This window comes from Lepisosteus platostomus, chromosome 8 (genome assembly GCF_059453375.1).
Source record: "Lepisosteus platostomus isolate fLepPlt1 chromosome 8, fLepPlt1.hap1, whole genome shotgun sequence".
Lineage (NCBI taxonomy): Eukaryota > Metazoa > Chordata > Actinopteri > Semionotiformes > Lepisosteidae > Lepisosteus > Lepisosteus platostomus.
This window is the reverse complement of record NC_142618.1, coordinates 57,476,217-57,504,122: the sequence shown is the minus strand read 5'-3', so window position 1 is coordinate 57,504,122 and position 27,906 is coordinate 57,476,217. Positions and strand designations below refer to the sequence as shown.

General features: G+C 37.1%; 1 protein-coding gene across 7 annotated transcripts in view; it reads right to left on the bottom strand.

Annotated features, from left to right (window-relative positions):
• Positions 1-114: 114 nt before the first annotated feature.
• Positions 115-27,906, bottom strand: part of LOC148657560 (dual specificity calcium/calmodulin-dependent 3',5'-cyclic nucleotide phosphodiesterase 1C-like) — a 201,183-nt gene continuing 173,391 nt past the window's right edge. For 6 of the 7 annotated variants that reach the window (XM_088644009.1, XM_088644011.1, XM_088644012.1 and 3 more), the window contains 5 exons: positions 25,941-26,022; positions 21,891-22,011; positions 19,191-19,366; positions 17,683-17,913; positions 115-1,276 (listed from right to left, as the gene is read on the bottom strand). In XM_088644009.1, the coding sequence (XP_088500135.1) occupies positions 1,101-1,276; positions 17,683-17,913; positions 19,191-19,366; positions 21,891-22,011; positions 25,941-26,022 (786 nt within the window). In that variant the 3' untranslated portion in view covers positions 115-1,100. Of the gene's footprint in view, positions 1,277-3,649; positions 13,616-17,682; positions 17,914-19,190; positions 19,367-21,890; positions 22,012-25,940; positions 26,023-27,906 lie in introns of those variants that run through there. The other variant, XM_088644010.1, reaches the window with a different exon arrangement.

The window sequence follows — 27,906 nt, the reverse complement described above, 5'->3', positions numbered from 1 at the left end:
TCCTCATTAATTATAGAAATGTTACAAATGTAGAGTTACAATTCAGAAAAGGATAAATATACCTAAGTAGTTAAAAACTCATTGGGAATGGAAGTCAGAGGACACAGGGATGCTCCTTGACTAGGGTTGCAGTATAAAGTCTTTACAGTAGAAAGAGCTTTGATGGCTAAAGATGGACGAGTATGGGGCTAAACGTGTGTGCCCTACCAGCTTTCGATCGCTGTCTCTCAGGGATTCCTCAGTCCCAAGCCTTCTCCACGCAGCATGTCCTCAGGCACTAAAAGGCAGACCCCCACCCCTGACAATTTTATGCTATCAGATTTCCTAGGGATCATGTCACAGGACCAGGCTCAAGTATCACACCAGCCACACTCTCCTATTGCACTCTCCTATTGTCTTTTTAAGATGATTAATAACTTTAATTCTCTAAAGCAAAGCAGTATTTTATGATTTTTGTATCCTGTTTTATACAAGAATTTAACCCATAAAGGGCAACTGATGAGTACTATATTTTGATGGGTAGAAATAAACATCTTGTAGACCAAACAAATGCATTACATATGAGGTTTAAATTTGATGTGTGTACATAGAAAGACTTCCATGTTTCCTCATATTTGTGATAGCCAGCGTGTCATTTTGCTTCCTTAATCTTGTTTATGGAATCTGGAAAAAATGAAAACCTAAAAAACAAGTATCTGGGTATGTTATGGATGTAAAAATTAAAATATGATTCTGAAACCTGAAGAAAATTTCAGTCATGCTTTAAACAAATAAATTTGTATTCCTAAACTTATAAATGATATTCCCAAGTGTCAATAGGCCAGCATATTAACGTAAGGAATTAAGATAGAAAGGCCAAAACACATTACATTTTCCACTCCTTTGTGCAATAATAGATTTTGAGCTAGTCAGCAACAATAGAAGAAGCCAAACATTTTGCAGTGCTTTGAATATTTCGACAGTAGGGTCGGAAAAGAAGAGGAATGGACAACTACTGACAACTACTGAAAAATAAAAGCCATGGAGACACATGCCCTCCTAAGCACACAGCTATAGATAATATGAGGCACATATTCTGCTGCCTATTTCCCATTTCAGTCTCATTTGCTTCCTCTGAGGGAGATGTGCTGTAGCTTCTTTGCTTTACTTCTCTGGTCCAGCATCCTACTTCCTCTCAGACTCTCCCCCCTTTTCTTCTGCAGTGAAGGCAGGTACAGGTTTGCACAGTAGCTGGGCCTCTTGAAGTACCGTATCAAATCATATCCCGCTTTCTTCACTGAAGGGACAAAGAACGAAAATAAAAGCATGTTAGCGTGCTTTTCTTGTGGGGAATAATGAAACCTTAGATACAGATATTTTATGTCAGGAGTCAGTGTATTTTTCCTCCTCAGATTTCTTTTTTTTATTATTCTTATGATTTTTGGCATTATGAATGTAGACAGAGGACTCCCAGCTATGGGGTTGTGCGATTGAGTGCCCTCTGTGGTCATGGCTGTGATACCATTGAGTAAGGTACTTTACGCCACATTGCTCCACCTAACCCAGCTAGAAAATGGATACTATCATAGCTGTGGTGGACAAAAAGGCCCGTGGGATTACAGAATTCATATTTGTACAATTGGGCAGATTAAAACTGCAAAATTAATTTCACGAAGTGTGAAAGGGACAGGCTCTCACCAAGAGAAAATAAACCTCTGACGGTCCTGGCCCAGCTGTTGACCCCTCTTCCTCACTCATTGAGTTTGAGGCAGATTTGCTACAACTGGCTGAATGGGGATTCTGTTAGGACCCCCACATAGTATGGTTAAAAAGATGGACCCCAGAAGCAAACAGAAGTGCCGTACTCTTGAAAGGGGCCTCTACTGAGGCCACAGGGGTGCTAAATGTGGGGGCAGCTGGGAAATCATTGCTGTTGCTGCCAGGGTCCTGTTGCAGTGAAAGCTGTAAACAAGGGTCCCAGGGCCGGAACAGACTAACACTGAGTGCCTGTACCCACAGGGACTGGGTGAGGGGGCCCCTATGGAGACAGTGGAAAGGAGCACTGGGAGAGACAAAACAATGAAGACAGACTGGGGCCACAGGTGCAGTAGGCTGGAATCCTGACCAGAACCAGGGGAAGAGAGGGAGAGGACAGATTGTAGAAAGGAGGGAAAGAGCAGGGAGGGAGGGGGGAGCGGGGGCGGTTGCTGTTGTTCTGGGGCTCCGGGGGGGTCGAGGACACAACGTGGAATTCAACGACATGGTTCCTGCCGGTGAGAGGACTGGGAGATGGCAGTGAGTTCAGACAACATGGAGATTCTTGTCTGATTCGCATTCCCACACAATGTTGTGGGAAATAGGCTTCTGACCTCAGTCACCTGGTCAGATGCCGCTAGATAAGCTTTATCTGGAGGTGTTGTGGGCACCTTCTGACGTATGTTTTGGGAGTATCCAGAGGAGGTGACACTTTGGTGACATATCTGGTTGGTCTGAATGAATAACAACAAGATGCTGGAAATTCATTGGGAATCTTTGCATTCCCTGCTCTGGCATCAGTGGATCCTAGTGTATGTTCGAACCCTTGGAGCCCGCCTGCAAGGTTCCTAAAGGACTGGACTCACTCACCGTCTTCTGGAAGAAACTCAAAACTCATCTCTTCCGGATATTCCTAACCCCAGAGGCTTGCAATTAACCCTCACTTACTGACTGTGCTCTTACGTCACTACTTCCTATCTGTCAAGCACCACTGACATTATTCAGCACTGTCCATCATCCTGGCACTTGATGCAGCGCTATCCACTGTGCTTTTATTGTTGCTTTATGCCACTGCCACCTGTACGCTTTGCATCTTGACCTGATGCGATTGGAAGTCCCCTTGGATTAAAGTGCAGCCCAAATGAATAAATGTCAATGTACTTTGACACCATTGGTCAGAAACCTTCTCCTGCATCGAGCCATGATGCAGAAGTGGGGAGTATGTGCAGTAAAGGACTGAAGTTCCTCTACAGGACCAATAGTTGTATTAGTGGTTTTATTTTATTTTCTGGGTCCTTGACAGGAAATCTAGGGGCACAAGGGTGATTTGGGACATGGCTTTGTTCTTTTATTGAATTTTATATTTGATGTAAAAAAAAATCTGTGTAACATTGTAGTAGGCGGCCTATGAAGCCTGCAGTGAAAATGGATCTTTCTCTAGACTATGAGGACAGACTCTCAGACACAGTTGACTCTATGTAAAGAGTTGACCATTTTGTGAGTGGTGTTGCATGTTCAATTGCATTAAAATGAGGAACTACAAGTAGATTTTGGTTGATGTAAAATGGGTGTGTAACAGGGAGAAACAACACAGAGAAAAACCATGAGAAAAGCTGAGGCAAGTTAATAAAGGTTACAAGGATGGGTAGAAAGAAAAAAACTGTGTCCTCTGGCTCATGTATTCATCAGTGAATCCAGAACATCCCAAAGAGGACTGTTATAAATATATACTTTTCCTGTATATACACATACTGTAGTATACTGTACTGTAAATGCAAACAATATTCCCATAATGTTAATTACATTGCAGGGAAACCTCTCCGGAGCACACAAAACAAACTCTTTATAAATATGCATTCTGAAATGTCCAGCAGTTGCCCTTTATAATATTTAAAATAGCAAATAAAAAAAACTCTTTGATTTTTAGAATTCCAGATTTATTGTCACAACAGTACAATAACGTAGCATTGTAACAAATAGGACCACATTGGCCAACACAGTTTAGTTTTTGTTTAAACTTGATGAAAAAATGGCATAGCAAATCATACATTACATAAAATATTCAGAATAAAGATAAAAATAAAAACAGAACAATGCCAACTTGCCACTAAGTGACAGAAATGCATAAAATATATGGCTTCAAACAATGAATATTGAACCAATGTAATGAAATACACGTCTCATTTTCTTAATGTTTTCATTAATTTAAGGAAAAAGTTAAAGAATCAGCAACATATTAGAGGAAATGCAAAACGGAAACAGAACTATAATTTTCTGGTGTGTGTGTATATACTGATGCACAACAAAAACACAAAATCTAGGTTGTTGGGCAAAGTAAATCTTATTGAAATTTCAAATAGGAAGCAAAAGATTTTGTGATCCTTTTAGTAGTATGGCTCCTCGGGATAATGGAACATTGAGTTCGAGCCATGTGACTTCATAAAAATAAAGCGGTTCAGTTAAAACCGGCACAATGGAAATTTGATCACAAAAAACTGTAAAATGAGCTGATGTACAGTAAATATCCATCACTTTAATTAACACACTAACAGTGACCACAACGTGACCACAATCGGGAAGCTGGCTCGTCCATCCCAGATTCATCTGCTTAAGTGTTTTTAGATGCAGTGGCTAATGCACAAGAAATTCCAAGAAGAAATAACCTGCGTAGCAGTGGAATAAGAGCAGCTTGTCATCTCCATGAAAAATACATGTTCAAGGGTTATGCAGGAGGAACATTGGGCGATGGACATTCTATGGATTAGAGAACACCTGGAGACTGGGAAATGGAAGGTGCTATTTGCCAATCATGAATGTTTTGCCCTTGACAAGCCTGTCAAGAAGAAGGGAGGAAGACAACTTGTGTGGAGATATTGTGGCGAGCATTATGGTAAATTTTGCACTGTTCAAACCAACCTACGAGGTGGAGGAAGAGTGATGATGTGGGGAGAAATCATCTGAAACAGGAAAGCAGTTGGTGCTGAAGTCACTGAACCAACAGTTCTTCCAATTTGCAAACCAACTTGGTTCTAAAATTTCCAGTTGGATAATCCAAGACCATATGGTGCTGGGAATCACTATTCCTCAGGTTTTTCTCCTGACCTGGCGACCAATTAATCAAATCAATTAACCATACTTGGCCATAATTTGCTAGCTAGCGTCAGATGCACTGGAAAAGAAGCAGAACGTCAAAGTATTCTGTCCAGAGTCTGATCAGATCAATGCATCAGCATTACCTGTATATAGTGTTTTTTTCTGGGAGGTCACAATTGAGATTAACTTTTAAATATCTTCATTTTGACACAGTTTCATCTGAAAACAAGAACTTTGAGCTGTAGTTTATTTCAAATTTGCCATAATTTTGTCAGATATCTCATCTTAAAATTAAATCCATCAGACCTGAGTGTTGCATTTATTTGTGCATCACTATATACATTGATATATACAGTATACACGTGCATATTTGGGTGTCTGCACACATAATGCATAGAATGATGTAGTACAGTACATGTCACAGATGTGGTAAAATCTATCTTGAGCTTTAGAATACTAATGGTTTCAGAGGCTGTGCATCTCCTTTACATTATATTACAGACTAACTTACATCTGTGCATTTAACATTTGGTAACAACATTAAATTTTGCTAAATACTATCAATAAATATAGGATAGGCACAACATAAAACTGGATCTTCCCATGGTATAAAAATATTTCTAACTGGGTTAAAAATGCAATTACTACATATTCACTTATGCTAGAAAATAGGAACTAGACAGCTTGTTTTATGTGATACAGAGCTTCCATTTTCTTTGTTTCCATTCATTCCTTCATTTCCCTTTGACTCACTCTGACCTACAGTAGCAGGTCTTCATTGGTCAGGTTGCTGCACTCATTAAACAATGTTACATCCATGGGGTGGGTTCTAAATTAACAATGCCTTCCCTTCTCGTCTGACTGTATATGGCTATTTTACAGTATACACAAGAGTGTTGGTGAACATGGCACTTTATTAATTGTGTTCCAATTAGACAGTAGTAAGACTATCATTATTAAAGTATAGTAGTTACTCTGTGGACAAGGGAGTATGGTGCTATGGAAGATCACTAAGTAACTAGAAATAGTTTGGTGCAACGTGACTAACAGTTGTTCGTTCAAATAAGGCAGAGACACAGTGCCATCGGAATTTTCATAACCGTAACACATACACAAGGATTCAAACAAAAATCAACTGTGTAGTAGAACAGAACAAAAGGGACAACACAACAACACAACAAAAGAGATTCATAGCATCTTGCTTACAGAGAAGTTTCTGTTTCTTTCCAAAATGTCAGGTTTGCAATTGCTCCAGAAAATAATTCTGCATTACTTTTGTAAACCACTGATAATACAGAGAGAAGGTATTTTGTAGTCATACCGTATGTTGACTACATGTTGACTAACTTTGATGTTACAGAATAGGTTTTTCAGACTTTTTTTTTGTTACGCTTTGATATGACTGATAAAAAAGAAAATACTTAAAACAGGCAAATTCATGTTCATATCAGAAAAATACAAAAATATACAGGAAAGGTATATTTTATATGATAATCTTTAAGTCACACGAGGTATAGAGATCACAAAGTACATTTATAACAGACTCCTTTGACTATACCTGGAGTGTCCACCTTGTCTCAAACACAAACATGATAATGGTGCCATACACTCATCTCTGTGATGTTTCAGCCAACAAATTGGATAGAAACCTTAGGATCACTAATATTATTTTGACAGTGGTTAACGTTGATGTACATATCTGCCTAGCTGGTTCAAAAAAAGCTTTGACAGGGTTAAAATCCAGCTATTGACTGAACAAACACATTTGCATGTCATGTCTTGCACTGTAGGTGGCAGGCATTCAAGGAAATGCATGTGTTTCAATTAAGAAATGGTTAGTGGATAAAAAACAGAGTGCAGATGTACAGTATGATGAATGTTCAGATGTGGGTGATGTCATTAGTAGAGTACCACTGGGTTGCATTAGGATCCTTTTTCTTCTTTTTTTTTTACATCAATAATCTAGATTCTGGTATTGTTAGAACATTAGAACATTTGCAGATGATACCAAAACAGGAAGATTAGGAAACGCTGCAGAAGCTACAAAATGGAAATGCCGAAAAGATTTAGAATTTAAGCCCGGAAAAACATCTGTCAGACATCATCTTTACTATCTCACAAGGGAACATTTTTTTGCCACATATGATGTCAAACTGTCTGCTATTCCTCAGGCAGGGAATTGGTAGAGTAGTGCAATTAAAGGACCTGAGCTTTAACATTTTGTACATCACAAATACCTATACCATTACTCCAAAAGGTTAATGGGTTGTATTACATCATTTACAATCAGGGACAAATACACATGCTGTGCCTCTAAAGCATCCCAGTATATATTTGTTCTATTAAAATATGTGTCAAGGACATTTTGAAAAACAGTGGGAAGCTTAAGGGACTGAAATGCAACGAAGCATGTTTGAAAATTATCTGCATTTTATTTAAATGCAATTCAGGCACACGCGTGTTTGCAGAAGACTTAAATCAAATGTAACCCAGGCTATTCAGACTCGGATTAAAATTATGCCATAAATACAATTTACAAGGGTTTTTTTTCTTTAGGTTTATTTGTATGTCGTCGTTTTCAAAGCAAAGAATTTTTGATGTCTCGTAAAACAAAAAAAAAGGAAAACTAAGGTCCAGATTAAACCAAATCAATGTGCTATCTGCAAGAAACAGTCTACAAGCCTGGTACGAAAAACCAGTTTTTTAGCAGTAGTGCCAAAAATCAGAAAAAAAAAACAATTGGTAGCTGTATCGTATCTCAAAGACAATGGTCACAAAATTTTAACACATTAAACGATTGAGACTGCAGGAAGAATATATAAGGTTGTCAGTAGAACTGTTTTTGAAAGCTGCTGACATTAAAAAAATGATTTATACTGATTATATACTGAGTAACATATATACGTCAATATTTTACTCTTATGACCACGAATACCCACCTATTTCCACAGAAGCACTGTATCCCAAGAAAAGCTCAACAAATATAATTACATATCAACCAAGGCTTTAAGTCTGAATTTTTAATAATGTGTACATTGCTCACAGTTGACATGGCATTTTTTAATTGCAGAGCCAAAATGATGAGTGTTTTTTTATCAGGATTTAAAAACAGGTTTAATTAAAAGTCCAGGTTAAAAAAAAACGTCAATCAGTGTGTGGTCAAGGCAATGCTTTCTGCACAGTGATTTCATTAACCATTTGCATGGAAAGAGCTGTTATAGTCATTCTCTTTGATTTGGTATTAATATCCTTAGTATAGAAACAGTAACACCTGACATGCATTTAAGGCCTGTGAAAACATTAACCCCTTAAATTATGATATACAGTAGATGGACGCACAGCAAATTCATGATTATATATAATTTTGTCAGGTATTAACTTTATATAGCCCTTTCAGTTTTTGTTGACCTTCTTGTTTATGTCAATCATTTTTTTTTATTAGTGAGAATTAGTGGAATCACACCATCCTTGTGAATGTCCATAATACACAAACAGCTGAAAAATTATGGATAAGTACAATAGTCTGCTTTCATTAAGTTATAAATACACACCATTCATTGACTAAGGGAATATTTGCAAACTTATAAGAAGCTCATTAAAATCTTAAGTCAAAATCCATCTATTCTTGTTAGTGTTTTATTGGGACCTGTAATTCTTTGAAAGTCTCTTCCCAGGAGAACATGAAATGCAAACATTCTAAGAAATTGATTCATAATTCCATGGTACCCAATACCAAATTATCAAAATCAATTTATTTTTTTTCTGGCTCCTTTTCTCGTGCTGCTTTTTAAACTTTTAAGTATCTATCTGTTTAACACTTTAACAACATCAAAGAAATGAAGTTTGGAGTTTGTCTAAGATATCAAGATGTTCATATTACAGTGCAGTATTTGACGTACATATTGTTTTCTGTTACATTTCTCCAGTTATGGAGTTTGGTAACTTTTTTTTATTATCTCACGGAATTAAAAAAAACAACACAGACATTTCCTAAATCCAGATTAAACATAATATAAACTCAGTTTCACATTTGAAAAGTTAAATAAACGTTTTGAAGGCCAGGCAACACTAACTGGACAAAAGCTGTTTGTAGGACAATAGAAAAACAGTAATTAATGCTGAATATGCAATTTAAGATTAAAGTTTCAAAATTAATGCCCAGTAAAGGATACATATTCAATGTATATTCAAGCTATATGTTTTAAACCATGGTATAATCATGATCAAACAGCAATACACAAATTTAGTCTAGAGACATGGGGCACCTCTAATAGTAGTAATGAATGGATGTGTCATTATAGCAAGTTTTTTTGTTTACAATAACTCACATTTAATTAATTCTTTATAATACATTCCTTTTAGATGTTGAAGTCTTTATTTCCTAGAGTTTTACTTTTATCTTCCTCTAGGGGTTGCAGAGTATTCTTTGAGATGATGTTGCAGGTCCTAGCTAAACAGCAATCACACGAAGCTTACTTTATGTATTAAGAAGGAAATACAGTACCAGGAGAGCATTTTTTTTAAAGCAGTATTATAGTGGCTCACCAAAACAGGGCATTGAATATTAACTGTACATCCCTTGCCATATACACACTATTTTCATACACAACACATTAGTTTCACCTACTGTAACACTTACAGAATGCTTCAGTTTTTTCCCCTCAAACTCCAGTTTCTGCAATCCTCAATTTACGAATCACTATTCACCTTTCACAATGAGATAATGCAGCACTAAACTTTGTTCTTTTCACCAGTTTTCCATTTCCTCATTAATATGCACAGTGGAATAGCCTGTCCCCCCATAACTAACTGCAAGCTGATCCTGTTTGGCCAGGGTCAGCCATCAGCATTCCATCATAGAAAGCTGTACCCCCGACACAACAGCGTCCAGTTTGCTGGCTAACCACAATCCAAGACAGCCAGTTGGTCTCAACATCAGGGGACACAGGAAATCAAGATCCAACCCGTCCTCTAGACACCACGCATCTCCACAGGGGATCCTCAGCAGTGCAGTAATTCCCAGTCACTACACTGCTACACACGGCAAACTACCTACAGGTATCTGCAGTCTACCAGCACTGGTGAGGGACCTCTTTACAGACCTAAACTGTGTTTTTGGAAGTATCCTTTATGCACTGATTCTCACAGACACAAAGACCGGCTCAATTCAAATCTATGAGACTCCCCCCATAGCTCAGTGCTCATACACTCTCTTCTTCCAGACTACAGTAGACACAGACTACCACCTTGTCCTCCTGACTTCTCTTTTAAGCCTTGCAATTATCGCAGAGGCATGACCATCACACACTACTACTTTTCCTTATGTGGAATGTCTCTCCCTCCGAATACTAATTACTCATTAAGAGCAACTGTGACTCATTCATCAGGTTCTGTCAACGAGCAGTCAGCCATTCAGACAAATTCAGTTTCCAGTCCAGTGTTTAATCCTAAATACTAATTATTTTTCCTAAGGCTGTTGCTGGAAATGGAGCCTAAATGTCTAAATGTCTGCCAATGGTGACCTCTGAAAAAATAAAGACATTTGTGAACTAGAACCCCATTTAGAGCCCTAAGTTTGCCGTTGGAAGGCAAATGGACCAGAATGATTCTGAAAAATTAAAAACAACAACTCTCAAACTAGATATTTAGGTTGTGCCCAAAGAACATGACGAAAATACTGACAGACATTTTTCTATGACAGAGAAGGAGATGTGTACAGGCATTTCAACAACTGGGAAGTCACAATGCTATTAAAACAGTCTAAAAAGATGACTCACAGTCACTACTATGTTCATTCAGTTTATTTTAAAATTGGAGATTATATACTCCTGTGTTATCTATTTGTATGTGCTGTAGGCAGAGCATAGTGCTGTTCACATATAATGAAAGGCAAACGTCAGGAGCAGTAAAAATACAAGTTTTGTATTTTGCAACACCAGCCATTAGGCTTGACAAACTGAAACACATTACTTCTTAAACATCTCTAACAGTTTAGAAAAAGGCAAGACTTCTAGAACAGTTTACGGAAAGGCATTTTCTTAGCCAGATCAAAAAAAAAGAATGAAGAGTATTGTACACTAGCATAAAAAATTTGATGAGGCATACTGGAAAAAAATGATTTCTCATAACAGTAATCCTGCATCATTTTGAAACACCAGTCTCCAAAACTACTAAAAGTGGACATCCAGAGCAAGTTCACAGAATTAGTATTTTTGGAATTTGTTTTTGTTTCTAAATTGTTCAACAGCAGCCTATCAAGTTCTCTATTAAAATTAAATGCTTCCGTGGAAGACATTTTTAGGGCATATCATATGCGATCACAGACACATAACTTCACGCTACATAAATAAAAGTATCAAAAAACATTTAACTTAGAGGAGACTGACTCTCACACAGACAAGTTGAATTAGCCTGGCTAAAATGGAAGAGATGCATGAGCATCAAGACAAATGGAAAATGACACATTCATAAAAATCCATTGTTCTCATTGTCTTGCTCTTAAAAAAACGTTTTATCTTTGGAGCATTCCCACTGTTATCTAAACTGGTGGATTTCTGTTTATAGAGTATTTCAAAGCATTTTTTTACCTGGACATTTTATTCTTGAAAGTGTGAAGAGAACATGTTTTATTCATACAATTAATTAACAAGGCTGTTCTAAATTGCTCTTAGAGCCTAAAGTGAGATGAACTGAAATCTTCACAGGTAAGAAGCTTGTAATGATTCCCAAAGCCTAACAGAGTTTGTTTAATGGAGATAAGAAAGCATCCTAAATCTTTTTTTCTCCCTTGGAAGCAAAATGTAATTCTTATGATTTAGTGAAACATTCCAAAGAAAATTAAAAAAGCTCAACCCATGGTCTTTTGGATTAGGATAAGCAAATTAGAGCACAATTTATCCATACTAAGTCTTAAATTAAATTTAAAGACAGATGCCAACATAATATTTTACCATATGAAGTGAAATACAGTTAATAAAGTGGAAAATGTGAACTGAAAAAAGTTCTGAAAGTCCTGTTTCTCATTTAAAACTACAAAGTACAGTAAAGGACAACTGACATACAGTAATCATATTTGGATACAGACACAAAGCAGTACAACTGGTCCAATCCACTCATGTTCTCTCCCAAACCATTTATTTTCTTCCTTGAAAACAGCCATGGAGAACGTCTTGCTGAAAACAGCTGCACTGTGTTGTACGTTTAAGAACTGCCACAGCTAAAAAGCACTTATGCTGTAAAAACACGCGTTTCTCTCACCGTAGCCAGAAAAGTCCAGGTTCACGACCAGAGCTTAACCCTCTCAAAAGAAGCTGAGGGCTTGCAAGAGAAATTAATACCACCGTAAGCGTCACTACCACCAGGATGAATTCTGGGTTATGTGGTCTCTTAATGGCAAAAGACTTCTGTCTAAATACTTTCCAATTAGTCATACACTTTACATTTATTACTGATGTCTAGTGCGGATTTATGAATTGTGCTAAGAGTCAACCTTTATTTTTAAAGAGGCCCAGAAACAAAAGGCAACAGACGTAATTTTTTCTTTCTAAGGAAAAGAAAAAAAACTGTTTGGAATGGATATTTCTGTGATTGAGAAAGCATCTTCCTGCCGTGTAGCATTTTCAGCATGTATAGTGAAAAATGTTGTTTGTTGGATGCATTTTAAAGATTGAAATATTTTGAGGTTCCTTTCTAAATTTAGCAGACTATGACTATGACAACTGTATCATATCTGACATCATAAAAACAATCACAACGTGAATTGAGTTAAGATTTTAAATATTTTGAGTAGCTTTGCTCTTAAGCTAATTACATTGATTGTTTTCTTCTTTAACACGTTATTGAGAAACAAGCCTCGTTAAGCTAAAATTTGGGCATACGCATTCTACATTCTGTCGGATTTTTGTGAAAAAAAATCCCCTGATAAAATTAATTAAAAAAACAAACAAACATGAGAACACATATGGCAAGTTAAACAGGATCCTATAAATTAATTCTCTAAATTCCAGGAAGCAGATTTGTAAGTGTTGCGGTTTGTCTTAAAGGATTGCATGAAGCTGGTGCATTTTCATATCAAAATGAAAACGAAGGTAATTTTTTCACACTGCATTTGATTTTGACTTCACACTGAATAATGCAGCATAATACAGGCAATCTAACGCTAAGGACTGGTTTATGTATAGCTAACTCAGTAGCTCCTGCACAAATAAAAAAATACTCAAGGTATTACTGAGCTATATGATGTACAGTTCTGTGTAGAAGCACCCAGCTAACATTACATGCTCTTCAGAAGACCCGTTTCTTTATTTGGGTCCTTTCAAGTAACAAATAGGTTTTCCAATGCATAAAAGCTGTCTTTTCTGTGTGAGCTAGGGATATTATATCAACAGCAATTTTGTCATTAACACTTATATACAGTGAATTAGGTTCCAGGAGTTTTCTATGCTGCTGGGGAAAAAGTGAAACAGCTAATGTCGTTTGCGGAGGCCTGTGTACTGTCAGTCCTCGGCCATTTTGGAAGTGGAAGTACGGAGTCAACCATCCTGTGCAAAAAGCTCAGTCATTGGGTTAGGAATTGTTAACCCCCCACACACACAAAATAAAAAATAAAATCCAAAGTAATGTACGCTACGTCTAAAGGAAAGTGTGCTGGAACATCGGAGAGAATCTTTCCCTGGGAATGAAGTCTTTGTTGAAGAATGAAGGATGGGTTAGTTTGTATCGGCTGTAGCAGTGGAGGTGGCAACAGAAGAAGTGGAATCAAGATCATTCTTCGCTTCCGCTCCAGAATCTGAAAAAACAAAAGCAATATTATTTCATTAATGCTCTATCCCCAGGTCCGTGAGCCAGGAGAGAGAGCTAGGAAGAAAGGAAGCATTTTGACCTTAACCTGCCCACTCGCACTGCGCAGACTTGCACTGTGACACATTTATGCTTCGGGCTCGTCTGAAAAACCTCAGTTTACACCCTAAATACCATACGTCTTCCCGTCACCCGTCCTGCCAATAATGTTTCCCAGAATGAACAGAACACACATCCAAGGTTAGTGAGGAAGAGACTAATGGAATTATGTTAAAACTAGTTGAAAAGGGGTATGTTGCACACTCAAATGTGCTTTCATCAGGGGATATTTGTTTTATTTACTACCAGTAATGACTAAAATAAGCTACCCATATGTGACAATACACAATAAGTTAAAAACAATAATGATCTGACGTGCTTCACAACAGTTAATGTAAGATAACTTAGATCAGTACAGTTCATAATTATATACAAATCTTTAAGTAAATTATCAGTAAAATTGTACCTCGCTAAGATTCTCACCCTTTCTGCAGATCAAAACAGATGAGTATTTTCTGGAGTTGTAGTCTTGTATAATGTTACTTTGATAAAATTACAATAGCTATCTTTGTGAGTTATGATTCTGCAATATTTCAGAAAGGAGTATAGGATATATACTGTATTTTGGCCTAAAACTGAGTAATTTTTAGAAGGATATTGTGCTGAGAAGCTCCCATCATCACTGTTTGAGGCTTAGGTGCTTTGTAATTAAATAAACGGTTTGAACAAATTTAAAATGAATAAATCCACGCATGTTAGTACCCAAATGTAGAGTACCCAAATAGCTGTGATTATTTTTTAATACAGAAAACATTGTTTCTTTACAACATTAAAACTTTGCATTTATTACATCACAGAAACTTTTAAAGTACTTAAAGGATCCGTTATGCTGAGGGAATAATGTTAAGCATTGGTTTCGCTAAACTGCAATTGACAAACTATGTGCCATTTTAAGATCCCTTTAAGTTTTCTTTTTCAAAGGCGCTTAATTATCAATCCCAGTCTGCACTGATTGTTATACTTTATGTTGTCAACAGCAAAGAGGAGTGTACAAGAGAAAAATGACAGAATTTAGTCAGCTAGTCACCAAAGAACTGTTTGAGACTAAAGAAAAATATGCAGATCAAATCCAATTCATGAAAGCAGTGACTTCTCTCATACAAATGACTACGAATACACACATCAGACTTTTAATTATGATTCTTTTGATTTCTGTCACAAGGTGGAGACATATACTCGATTATATATGTCATTGTTAAAATCACTTTTGCACACAACTCAAAGATCACTGGTCACCACATTGCCAAAATCACATCGAAGCCCTGAGATCAGTCCAAAGAAAGCCAATTCTTAAAGAAATACCTTACAGAAACGGATACAGAAATTGAATCTCTTTTTAGTCTTGACCAAAGGAGGCTGTGAGGGGACAAAATTGGAAACTAAAAGGAAGTACACTGAAGGAAGAGAACTGAACGTATTTATTTACAGAAAGGCTTTTGAGAGTAAAGTAACAATAAGCGATAGAGTGATGTGTTGAAGCTGACACTGGCTTCCCCTAAAAATCAACTAGATAGGATCCTTGTGTCAATCACCTACTGTACTAGCAAAAAACAAAGCTAGACAGGCTGAATGGTCCCCCCTTCTTTGTATCTTTTATTATATTTATTATTTTATATAACACATTCTTAAATGATCATGATGCATATTACTGTATGTGCAATATTGCTTTTATGTCCAATCAGAAATAAATGCCACTTTATATGATTGGATATCTCCTCCTTGAGTAATTATTTTTCCCCAAATAGAAATAGTCCTCAGAGAATCATTATTGGAATACACCTATGTACCTACACAATTTCCAAGCTTTGCCAGTAGCAAAATGTCTCCAATGTCTTTTGTGCTGGAAAGCAGAAGCTTTTAATGCAGGCCTTTTTTCTGAATAAAGAATATGTTTCAAGAAATGCCTCACTATAAGGATTCCCAATTTAAACTCTAATCCGGACTGAAGCATCTATTCTAAACGATAGTGCTGTGAAATATCAAATATCGAAAGCAGAACTGCCGGTGGCAAATGGTTCCGATGTCAGCACTTTTGGAAGGTGATTCAACACACTGTTAACCCTATCAGAGCACACATCCACTATGCAAATATTCATTAACCTTTTAAAAACCCAATGAGACATCAGTCAATTTCCGCCTGTATGTCTGGAGGTTTAAGCAGCAGAACCTGGTTTATGACTTAAATTAACCACACGGTAAGCCCCATCAGAGCAGATCCACTGAGCAAGTATTGACTTAACACCTGTAAACAATGTTGGAGCAAATATATTGTATGAATGTTGATTTAACACACTATAAGCCCTGACAAAGCAGATCAATCGAGTACCTGGTTATTTAACACACTATACACCCAATCAGAGCAGATTCATTGTGTACCTGGTGATTGAACACATTATAAGGCCAATCAGAGCAGATCCATTGTGCAACATGTGATTTAACACACTATAAGCCCCGACAAAGCAGATCCATTGTGTAACAGGTGATTTAACACACTATAAGCCCTGACAAAGCAGATCCATTGTGTACCTGGTGATTTAACACCCTATAAGCCTAATCAGGGCAGGTCCATTGTATAACTGATGATTTAACACACTATAAGCCCAATCAGAGCAGGTCCATCCATTGTGTAAATGGTGATTAAACACACCGTAAGTAAGCCCTGCCAGAGCAGATACGCTGTGTGAGCATTGATTTAACACACCACTAGGTTTGGAAGGGTCAGATGGCTTCTTGCGTCCTGAAGATGCCCTGAAGTCCTTGGACCTCATATTAAATTCTTCATTTCCATGAAGAAGTCCTTCTTTCAACCGTGGTTTCCTTTAAATAAATCCATTTGGATCATGTAAACAGAAGGCTCTTTTGTTTATTCATCACTCAAACGTAGCCTGGCTGCTAAATGCGTATACAGAGTGTGGGTGAAGGACTTGACCGTGAAATTTAGTCCTCATAAACAGTCCACAAGTGACGCTGGGTGATTGGGGTGTTTGTGATAATTAAGGTGAGAGGAAAACAATGAAAAAAGGAATATTCTTTTCCTTTTGTTTTTGACTCACAGCTAAAAATTTGCCAGAACTTCATCTCAGCTTCATTGTTTTAATCCTGCCCATTGCCAATTTCATTAAGTCTGATATTATGTTACGTTATATTATTATAATACTGTATTATTATTACATACCTCTGCATTCATGTTATGATTAAAAAAACATGTTATGATTATTACTTTTTCAGCACAATTTCCCCATCTGGTTTGGGGTTAAATATAAGTAATTTACTGAAGAATGTTATCAAGGCCAGCAACATCAAAAAGATAATCGTCGCGTTAATACTCAATAGTATTTTTTGTAAGCGAATTGTTGCAACATATAAATGGTTAATTTGTTTCAGAGTTAATGAACACATTGTAAAACGGGTAAGGGAAAACACAAGCATACAAAGAAAAAAAACTACAAGTCAACCGACTTTTTGCAGTCCAATCAAAATCTAAAATCAACCTAAAGGATCAATATCAGTAACTCACCAGCAGAGGGAGGCCTTTAGCAAAGAAACAGATCACAGATCAAGACCAAAGATACAAGTGAGATTCTTCCAGGAATTAAAAGAACCGACAATAAACTTGAAGTACTGGACGTTCAAAGACGTCTGTGAAATCAATTTACGGAGACACCAATTTTTAATTAATGGGAAATGCAACAAGTAAAATGGCCCCAGACCACAAAAAATACGGTGAGATGTCTTACAACACCACCACCAACAACAACAAAAAAAAACCCTCCAAATTCTTTTAGAAGTGGTTTTCCTGGCCAGATAAAGTAATCGCAAAGGGAACTTTCATGCATTAAGTCCGCTAATAATCATTAACAAATTATTGACTGAGAAACACATAAGTCTGTTTTGTGTGCTAGAGAGGTCTTTTTCTGTTTGTTTGTAACAATGCGATTGTAAGAGCGCTGAACCTACCGTTTTGAACCTGCTGGCTGGTCTCTGAACTGGCTGCTGTTTCCTTGGCCTCTGAGGGGTTCGTATCGTCCTTTGCGCTGCTGTTCTGCGGCTCCTTGTCCTCGGTTTGCTCGCCGGGCTGCTCTTGAGCTTGGTCGGGAGCACCAGCTTCAGCCTTCTCTCGCTCCCTCCTCTCTTCTTCCTCCTGTCGGGCTTTCTCCTCGGCTTCTTTCCGGGTCTTCTCTTCTAGGTCTGAGAGAGGAGAAGGTTTTTTTTTAATTAAAAAAAAAAAACCGAGCTTCATCTTGGTGTGAACTGCATTGCCGTAGATCTTTAACGTACACTACAGTAGTTTTGTCCAGTTAGGTGCGGAGCTCACTTGCAATCTAGAGGATACACTTTCATTGCGGCTCCGATTCTGTAGTATCTTTTTAGAGAGTCACCCTGGCTTGCCCAGGAGTTGGTGTTGAAATGTTTGTGTAATTTTCGTGCAAAGCCGATTTCTCCTTCCCGTTTGTGCCAATGTGGTTGTGCTTGCACGTTATACAGAATCGCAAAGCAAAACGTCAGTGCCTCACCATTATTCATCTCAATTCAATTGATAGATTTTATAAATAATTTTTATCAATGAACTATAATTCATTAGAATGGCTTTCATAATTAATAGTTTCGCATTTGGTTATTTATTAATAAACGGGTGTTCTGACTGTTTTCTACAGCCACTGTACGTATACAGTACTTCCAACTAAACCTGCTTGTAGATTTTTATTCTAAACTCTCTGCGGTTATGTTGTGCTGCAAGGAACTCCAGAGATCTGAGTTTCTTGTACACCTGTTCCTCCAACTATTCACCACACACTTTAAATTAACCTTAACCCTCCACCTTATTTTCTACTTCCCCACTAACTAATTCGGCCCCGGACACGTTATAAACACCTTGCTCCTCCTACTTGCTCACGTCTAGCCAATCACAGACGCACATGGTGGGGTTTATACCTGAAGCAAGAGGGGGGTATTACGAACGATAGCGTAAAGGATTCGCACATGTACCTACTGTAGTCAGGATATTACAGGTAAGACAAAACATAACAATCACATTATTGACATGTTTTGCATAAACCTGTATGTTATGTCAGGTTTGAATATATCCGTTCCTCCTTTGTGAGTGATCAATCTTGTGCGGACGTGGGACGATTAAAATGTGTATATATACAGTATATTTGTCCTTGTAGTTTGTCTGTGTGGTCTACTTCACTGAAGTCACTACGAGTTTTTGTTTGTCCCAAACCATAGGAAGTCTCTTGCAAGTCCTCTCTCCCGAGTGAGACAGGAATTCCCCGTGTATAAACCGAGTTATACCCAATTGTCAACTCCCAGGTTGTGTGGGCAATTTTTCAAGTCATTTCCAATGACGTTTTTATAAAATAAAAAAATCCAAATATACTATATTTTAATATATATTAAATCCAAATTTGATACCAATGTATTGAATCTGAAGCCAGTTAAACAGTCTATTAGTTGTTCCAAACCTTTGTTAGCTTGCATCTTCCACTTCTCTCTGTTCTGCTGGACTGCCTCATTCCAGGTGGCTTTGAAATTTTTGAAGTCCACAGTGAGTAGGGAACAGTTTAGTGAGGCACTTCCTTCAGACCCTGTGCTCTTAACACTGGACCTTTTCACTTCTGAAGGGGTAATACTGTTCAAACTGTTCAGAGATACAGAAGATAGGAAACAGAGTGAGACCCCTTTAAAAAAGAACTGACAGAACTCTCATAGTTCCTTAAAGCCAGAGGGAGTTATACTCTATCCACCTTGTTCATCACAGCTGAGGGTGAACATCTGATAAAGGGCTAGTGGACAACATCAGGGCTAACAAAGTATGAAGATGTGAACGTAGTTCATGAGCACTACGTCGCTTGCGTTTTTGGGTTATAAGTTATTTAGACAAATAATATTGAAATATTAATTTTGCCAACATTTAATGCTCAGCAGCAACGAGACATTCATGTTGGGGCAGAAGCACAAACAAAAAGTGTCTTAAAAATCTGGGACAAATTAAGAATGCCGGATGCATGCAAAAACCCTGAAGAAAAAAAAACGTTAGTGAAAATACAGCCTCTGCAAATGCTCTTTGAAGAGATGTCTGGAATCCCTTTTTGTATGTGGGAAGAGTATTTAAATGTTTTTGCTTGCGTCACTTGATTCAGGTCTACCCCCAACAGAGAAAGTGTTTTACAGGCAAAGCTGCCAGAAGAGATGAAAGAAAACCCACTGATGGAAGATTTCATCTCTGACTGGGCACACAATGATTTTGAGAGAGAATCCACAAGAGTTGTATGGCTAATTTTCTCTCATCAGTGTGCTCGAGCTTCATTAAAAAAAAAAAACGAACACGCTAATGATAACAAGAACACAATATTTGTTCAATGCTGCTGCAGGGAACTGCCAAAGACTGATTAATTACCTGCCTAAAATAAGAAGCATGAGCACTTCTTAGAGGATAAATACATGCTCCTTATTGCCAAGCATTAAATGTGTGCTTTATTAAGATATGCCAGCTGCTCGAAAAATAAATTATAACGGGAAATAGTCGTGATCCCATTTATGCAGCAACTTAAAATGACAATGTCTATAGTACCCATTATTTTCAATTTTCCATTGCAGGAAAAGGAAAATGTTTAATCACTGCCTGGAATGAATTGAAGGGAAAAAATGTCAATTGAGAATGTCATTGAGAAGGAGACAGAGGTGTTGCAGAGATGCTCAGAGACCACTCACAGACTAAGTACACATGGGGGGCTGTTGTTCTAATTACATATTCTTCCCTACATATTATGAGTGGTAAGGCAAGAAAGGACAATTAAACTGTTTATGGGGAAAAATACTGTGGATGTGAAATGATGGTGGACCTTTTTTTTAACCCACCTCCTCCCACCCAACTTTGGAGGACTTCTTTATTTTATTTTTTTCACTCTCTCAATTTTGTTCTTATTAGACAATAACAATAAAAATGATGGCGGACTTAAAAGTATCTCATTGTCATTGACCTGCATATAAGTGTGAGGAATTATTGTTATTCAGTGATGTTTTAAAGTCTTTTTATTACTGTTGGAGAATGATGTTAATTTTAAATTTATCCAAATGTACCTTGTACTGGACAAGTGTAAAAAATGAATGAGTTCATATACCTTTTCTTCTAAAAATGTAGCATAGCAGAGCAAATACTGAATTGTAAACCCTGAATTGGGAATTTACACTACCGTGGTAACAGGTTGGAATCACTCCCTACCACCCCAATCATAGCGTGGGATGTACCTGCAACAGTACGTTATCGGATTCTCCTATGACACAGCATTTTTTGGGTGTGTGTGACCAATGTGCTTTTGGATTTATACTGAATTTGGGGTGACAGTACCAAAGAAGCTTTCACCACTCCTGCAAAATGACAATTCCCAGGTTTCTATCGGTGTTCAGCTACGATGTTTGATCATTTGTGTTGCTGCAGCCAAATAAATGGATTTTAGGAGGCTGGATGGAGACTAGATGGATACTCTTAAATTGCACTAAGTTACATTTAATTGAAGAAAGCCCCGCTACAGAAGGAATCACAGCTGGATTAAACTGGGACAGAGTCTGCTGTGATTATTTCCTATCTGGGTTATCTTTCTTCTGAGCCCCCAGTTTTATGTTTGTTTTTGTTTTGTTTTGTTTTTTTCCAAAATGTAATACTTTTTTTTTATAGAAAACAATGAGTGGGATCCATTAAGAACGTTTGGAAGCAAAGTGGACCTTAACTCATGGCTCAGATAGGCAAGAATATGGGACTCTGTCCCTGCCCGTGCAGTAATCCTTCGGTCATTTCTCAGGGCTCTTGTGATTGCTTTGGCAGAGCCATTGATGGAGGGGCACCTCAGTCAAGACACTGGGAAGGTGGTCCAAAAGTCACAAAGATAAGTGTGATAGGGGCTGGGTGATAAATCTTATGGTAAAGATTATAAAATTACCAGATGTTTCCAAGAGATATATGGGACATACCTGTACAAAGAAATTTGTACTCGGGTAAAACGTTAGATTTTGAGCAACCAATCCATTCACCTGTAGTTACGAAAAGGTGATTTGGTAGAGCTCATGTTTCGTCTTCGCCTTTGACATCTTAGATAAACGATGTCAGGCAGCCAGTCAATAATCTCACCTGAGGAAGCAGAGATGGGAAAACGTTTTTTCCTCACCTGGACCGCCGGAACCCAGTCAGACCAGAGCGAGAAGCTTCATCAATGAGAGGAGTAACGATCTTCTCGGTCATGTCAGTGAGCACAGTGAAGGTGGGCTCCACAATGAAATCGATGAACCCTGATGGTGAAGAAATGAGACATTCAGAAAAAGTTGTATTCAGCAGTACCGGGTTTATTATTGGTGCTGAAGGGCCGGGGTGAATAACATATCTTATATTGTTATAAACTACAGATCTTGAAAGCACATCTTGTTGTCATTGGATAACATCTGCTGTCATCTTAACTATGGCCATTGACTGTGCTTGGGTTTGAATTTTTCCCCCCACAGGCGAAATTTCATGTTGCACAAACAGCCAATTTGTTTACCTCCCTTTTTCTTAGAAAGCCTTCTGATAGTATTACAAGACATTGGAACTTTTAAAAATTCTGCAAAGTCTTTTTTTATTTCCCATCATTGTTTATGAGATTTAATGCAAATATCCCTGGATTCCTGCTTGAAAGCTAACAATAAGGAAAGTGCAGGAGTATAGACTGATTGTTGTGTATAAAGCTAGAGGTTTAAAAAAAAAGGTTTATCCAACCTGTTTAATAAAATTAAAAGGCATTCTTGACCTCAGCAGGCTCATGGAAGTGCTTAGGTTCTTAATTAGCTTACACTGCGCAATATCGATCTGATGTTAATGTGAATGCTTTTTTTTCTCTCTAAAGTTTGTATATGCAAAAGAAAGCAGCGTGTTTACAATTTGCTCAGTGTTTACAGATCACACGCAAAAGAGCACTTTCTCTGTGTATTTTCAGAACATTGACTTTAGTATTGACTTTTCTTCATGAAAACCCATTTGGGATGTTGCTAGTCCTTCACTGCTCTTGACCAACTCGGTCATCATGACTCTAATGACAATAGATCACCATTTTAAAAAATAGGGAAAATGGCTTGGTTTGAACTTCTGTTTGACAGTTATTATTTTCTAATTGTGGGATAATGTGGCTTTTGGAATGTGTGTGGCAGGTCTACTCTGTGAGGGGATAACTAATATTAGTATCTACTATATCAGAGAAAGTAGTAAAATGCAAACTTCACTGTTTCAACTTTCCTTTGGGAGGCTTAAAACATTACAGAAAAGATGGAGAGGGGGACTTAATCAAAACATTTTCACAGCCACCAACCGAGCATATACTACAGTATACTGTATTTCCAGGAAACTGATGTTTAGCTAAGATAAAAAAACAAGTACTCAGGCAGCTAAAGCTCTGTTAAAACAGTTTGTTTCTCAAATATTGGTATTTTCATTTCATCACAATTTAAAAGAATACTTGTTGACGTGTGCCTTCATTGCAAGGACTGCATTAGAATAGTGGTTGAGTTCATCTCAAATCTATGCCCCCGATTAAGTAATACCACAAATTTGCTTTGTTTATGTAATGTTTCATGAGTCAGCTCAAACAAAGGGAGTAAGTCCTACACGCAAGCTAAGAATTATTAATCATAGCTGGCATGTTTAGAAAATTACTGTCAATTCAATGTACAGAATGAGATTCTGCATTTAAAGAAAGCTTTTAATAGTTTTGAATTCATTTCCATGATGATCTGAGAAGGACCTGGAAAGGTCAAAATACAGTACATCATGTCCAATATTAAAGGCTTCTACTAACCAATAAAAACATGTATACATGTGCTCAATCTTAACGTTATAGGACATGAGCACCCTTGAAGACCACCAGTCACATAAATCGTTTCGCTTAATTGATAGCTATAGCTAAATGAATATTCTTTATAGGATGCACTGTAGTTCGTCCTGGAGACAGACCACGCTGGAATTTCGAGAAAATACAAACACGACGCACAGGTGAACCCAGAGATGTCAACTTAATAATAAACTAAATTTGCTTTTTGTATTAAGCTGAGAGAAAAAAAAATCAGTTTTATTTTAAAAAATGTAGAAAAGATTTTGACTTACAAAATTTAAAAAGTATTTGACACACAAAACTTTAAATGGCTTAGCTCCCCTACATCCAAGAGACCTGCTGATCCTGTGCAGTACGTCTTTAGTTGCTACAGTATCTGAGATGACAGGATGCAGGGTTGTTTGTATTCCAGTGATTCATACAGAGAAATGACATAGCTGTCACACTGTGCTTCACAGTCCCTAATTTGTGCAATGCAATTCTATGCACCACCTGTTACCACTTTACAATTAGGATTAAAAACAAATTTTGAAATTTTAGCAATAACATTTGCATTTGAAAGGAATGGTAGCACACAACACTTTATTAAATAGAATTTATATTCATTTTTATAGAGTTGATGATACTGCTTTCAGCATCGTGGTAAATGGTAAAAAGAATTTTATCATACAGAGTACTGTATGTATATTATAATACATAACGTTATTTAAAAAAAATAGTTAGGCATACTATTACCACTTAGCACTTTCTGACTTGAATGCCTTGAGGTAACTAATATATTTATAGAATAATAATACACTTTTCTGGACATTCCACTGAAAGCACCCCTCCATCACCACTAGTGTTTTGTCCCACCTGGAAGATGCAACAATGTATATTGTAAATATAATCCTTTAGTGTTTTTGAGCAACTTGTAGGTTCACGGTTTACAAGAGTTTCTGTAGGCCACCTTGATTCCCATTGGGTAGTAATAGAAACTGAACACAGAAGAAAAACATTTAGTACCATGTCAGCATGAAGAACAGTGTCCAAAGGTGTAAGAAAAAGATTGACCTTAGTAACTCTAGTGATGGCTTTTCAAAACCCATAAGACATCTCAGTTCACTGACTTTTGATTGTGTTGTCCATCATTAAGAAGTTCAAAGCTAACATAATGGTTTCTGCCCACAAGGAAGAAGACATAACAAGGTTTAAGTAAATGTGTGGTCTAAAAGAATGGTTTAGGAGACTACTGTAATAGAATACCCTGGAAAAAGATTCTGGCATTAATAGAATACAATGTCTTCAAGACTACAGAGGCTGACTTCAGGAATCAGGAGACAATTTGCCAAATACCAACCAATTGACTCCCACTTCAAATGAAACCACACGACGAGGCTGGGAGAAACACAAATTGAGTTTTTGGACAGTCTCAAAGGCTTTATTATTGAGTCAGGAGCTGCAGAGGTTCTGTATGTACATGCAGCCTTGAGGTTATCAAAGCAAAAGTGGAGTTCATAGAATACTGATAGTTGGGTGTATGAATAATATGAACTTCATGCATTTAGAAATCGCATTTCTATTGACAAATACAAATTGAAGGTCACTCAGATCCTTGTATGTATGTATGTCTGGGTTTTCATGGTAAATCAGTTTTAGGTACAGTTCATCAAGGATGTCAGTGGATGACAAAATCGATATCACATTGTATGCTTAACTGTACAGTCTGTGAAATGTCAATATACAGTATCTTCACAATGAAAAGAAAAAAAGGTGTCAGGCAGAAAAGCTGGCATTTCAAGTGGCTCTAAGAGTCAGTTGTCTGACGAGTATAAGTTGGTCTTCTCATAGATGTTTCTCAAAACACAGTTAAAATACCGTAGATTTTGGATTTTGGCATCTAAGTACTTTCCATACTTTCCTTCTACATATTTGAAGTTGATAAGCTAGCTTTCCATTTTGTGCCTTGTGATTTAGAACCATAGTGAAAATACCCAAATGTGAGTCAGAGATGAGTTTTTCTGAGTATTTTTTGAAATGCTATTAAAATATCACAACATTCAGGAATAAAATGTTATATCATTATATTGCAAAAAGGGGTGAGGTGCCATTAATTTAATGTAGAGCCAATAAATAACACCTTAAAGGTATAAAAATTCAAACATCTAGGAACCATCAATCAGATAAAAGTTGCTTAATACCTTCAAATGCTCCCAACAGTGTATCCAGTATAAGTGATCAACAAATCTTATTCTGACACAAATAATTGTACCACTTTGAAATTGAGGTTAAATGCTTTACAAATAATATTGCTCAGGATTTTAAATATTTTTTGTCTTTTCTAGTATTCATTCTTACAATTAACCAAGCGATACAACTTACCAATCTGAGACTGTGCAACCATAGTTGACTTGCGATCACAAAGAGGAGAAAATGGCAGTCCAAGCTCTGCTTCTTTGTCCCCCTACAAGCAGAACATTTCTATTGAGAAAAACCTTTTGAACAGACTATGTCATTTCAATCATTATCCAAGACTATGTAACAAATATACAAATACTTTGTCTTTTGTGAGCAATAATATATAAGAAAAGTAATCAAACCAAAGAGGTTTCAAATAAAATAAATTTGATTGCTTACTTTACAGACTGCAGCCTGAATGTGGTCTAAAGTACATTACTGGGTTCATTAAATGAGTGGAAATTTTAATCCATTTTTCTGTTGATATCAGTACATGTCTTGCACACTAGATGTATGCTTTTTATTAAGTGGCATTGTTTTAGTCTCTACTACAAGGGAGAGCCTCATCTTTTATTAAAAAAACATATGTATTTTCTTTACCATATCCAGGCAATTAGAAATCAGCAGTACAGGACAATTAATCAATATATGTCTTCACAGCGGTACTATGTACTGCAAGAGTGTATGATTGGAAAATGTAAGAAAAAAGAAGGGTGAAAAAAGACTATAAAAACAGACAAATTAGACCAGAGCCACAGGTAAAGTAAATTGTTAAACTTGGAAAAAGAAACTTTTCTCAAAATTAACGATAGAAAGCATTGTCTAATTCAATTTGTCACATGCAGGTGCTAGGGGAGCTAGGATCCCTCGGTTTCCATCAGAAGCCACATTGAGCAATTCAGACTCACTCGGGCCAGATTCCTCCACCCTCTATGACCAATTAACAGGTGCTCAATCCATTAAACCTCCTTATTTAAACACTGTTCTGCCACTGGTACAGTGCTCTGTCATTGAGCTGCTTTCCGAAATACAAAGATGGAGCGGTGCACTCTCAGTATCATCGATCTGCAGCTCCATAAGCTATTTCCTGCCTGAAGACTTCCAAATCAGTCTTGAGACTGATCCATCTCATTTCTGTGCATCAGCGTTCCATTCCGCATTCTCAGCTGTGTGCCACAGTTCCACTATGCTTTGTCTTTTTTCTTTACACCGCACCAAAGCAGCTCTCCTCAGCTGCCAGCACCATGTACAAAGACTTTGAGCCAGTCCAGAGTTTTTGCTTGGCACCATCCTCAGCTTTTCTCTTGTTCGGAGTTGGTTTGTTTCTTTTGTTTTATTTAGTGCTTGCTTTTTTGTTATGGCTTTGCAGATAATAACACTGTAGTAGAGCACATAGAAATTAAAAATTAAATCATCCTTCAATGTATGATAGACAGCAGTAACAATTTGAGTCTAATAATTTTAGATTAAAAACTATCCCTCTAAACTCTTACATCACAAGGAAAGAATTGTTTTACCTTGACATTTTATGCAAATTGTTTTAATTGGCCTAAGAGCTATGAAATTTATTGTGCATCAGGTTTATTTATTTTGAATCAGGTTGGAGTGTAAATGTACTGTAATTGCTGATTGATGTTGTGTTCTGTAATTAAAAGTCATTCTGTGGCATTGTTAAAGTGCCACTACAGTATAGTACAGTACAGTAGGACTACTGTCTTTACTAAGTTTTTAGTTGCAGTCATTTGTCATTAAATAAAATATGGATCACACATACAGTAATTGTTTTGAAAAGCAGCGGAAAAATGCCTCTAAAAACATCAGAACACAAAATGACCTTTTTAACATCAATCATATATAGGAAAATATGCAGTATAAAAGCAGTTAATAAACATTTCGAGAAAATAAAAATATTTTAAGAGGTTTTACACAAGTTGTGTTTAAGTCAATATCACACAATTTCAACTCCCAGACCCCAAGCTGAGTTCACAGCATATTTTTCCTTTTTGTGACACACGGTAACATCTTGAATGATAGACTATTCAAAATAGTTGCTGCTAAACTTGTAAAAAACTGTACACGTACAGACTGAATTTAAAAAAGTAACAAAATA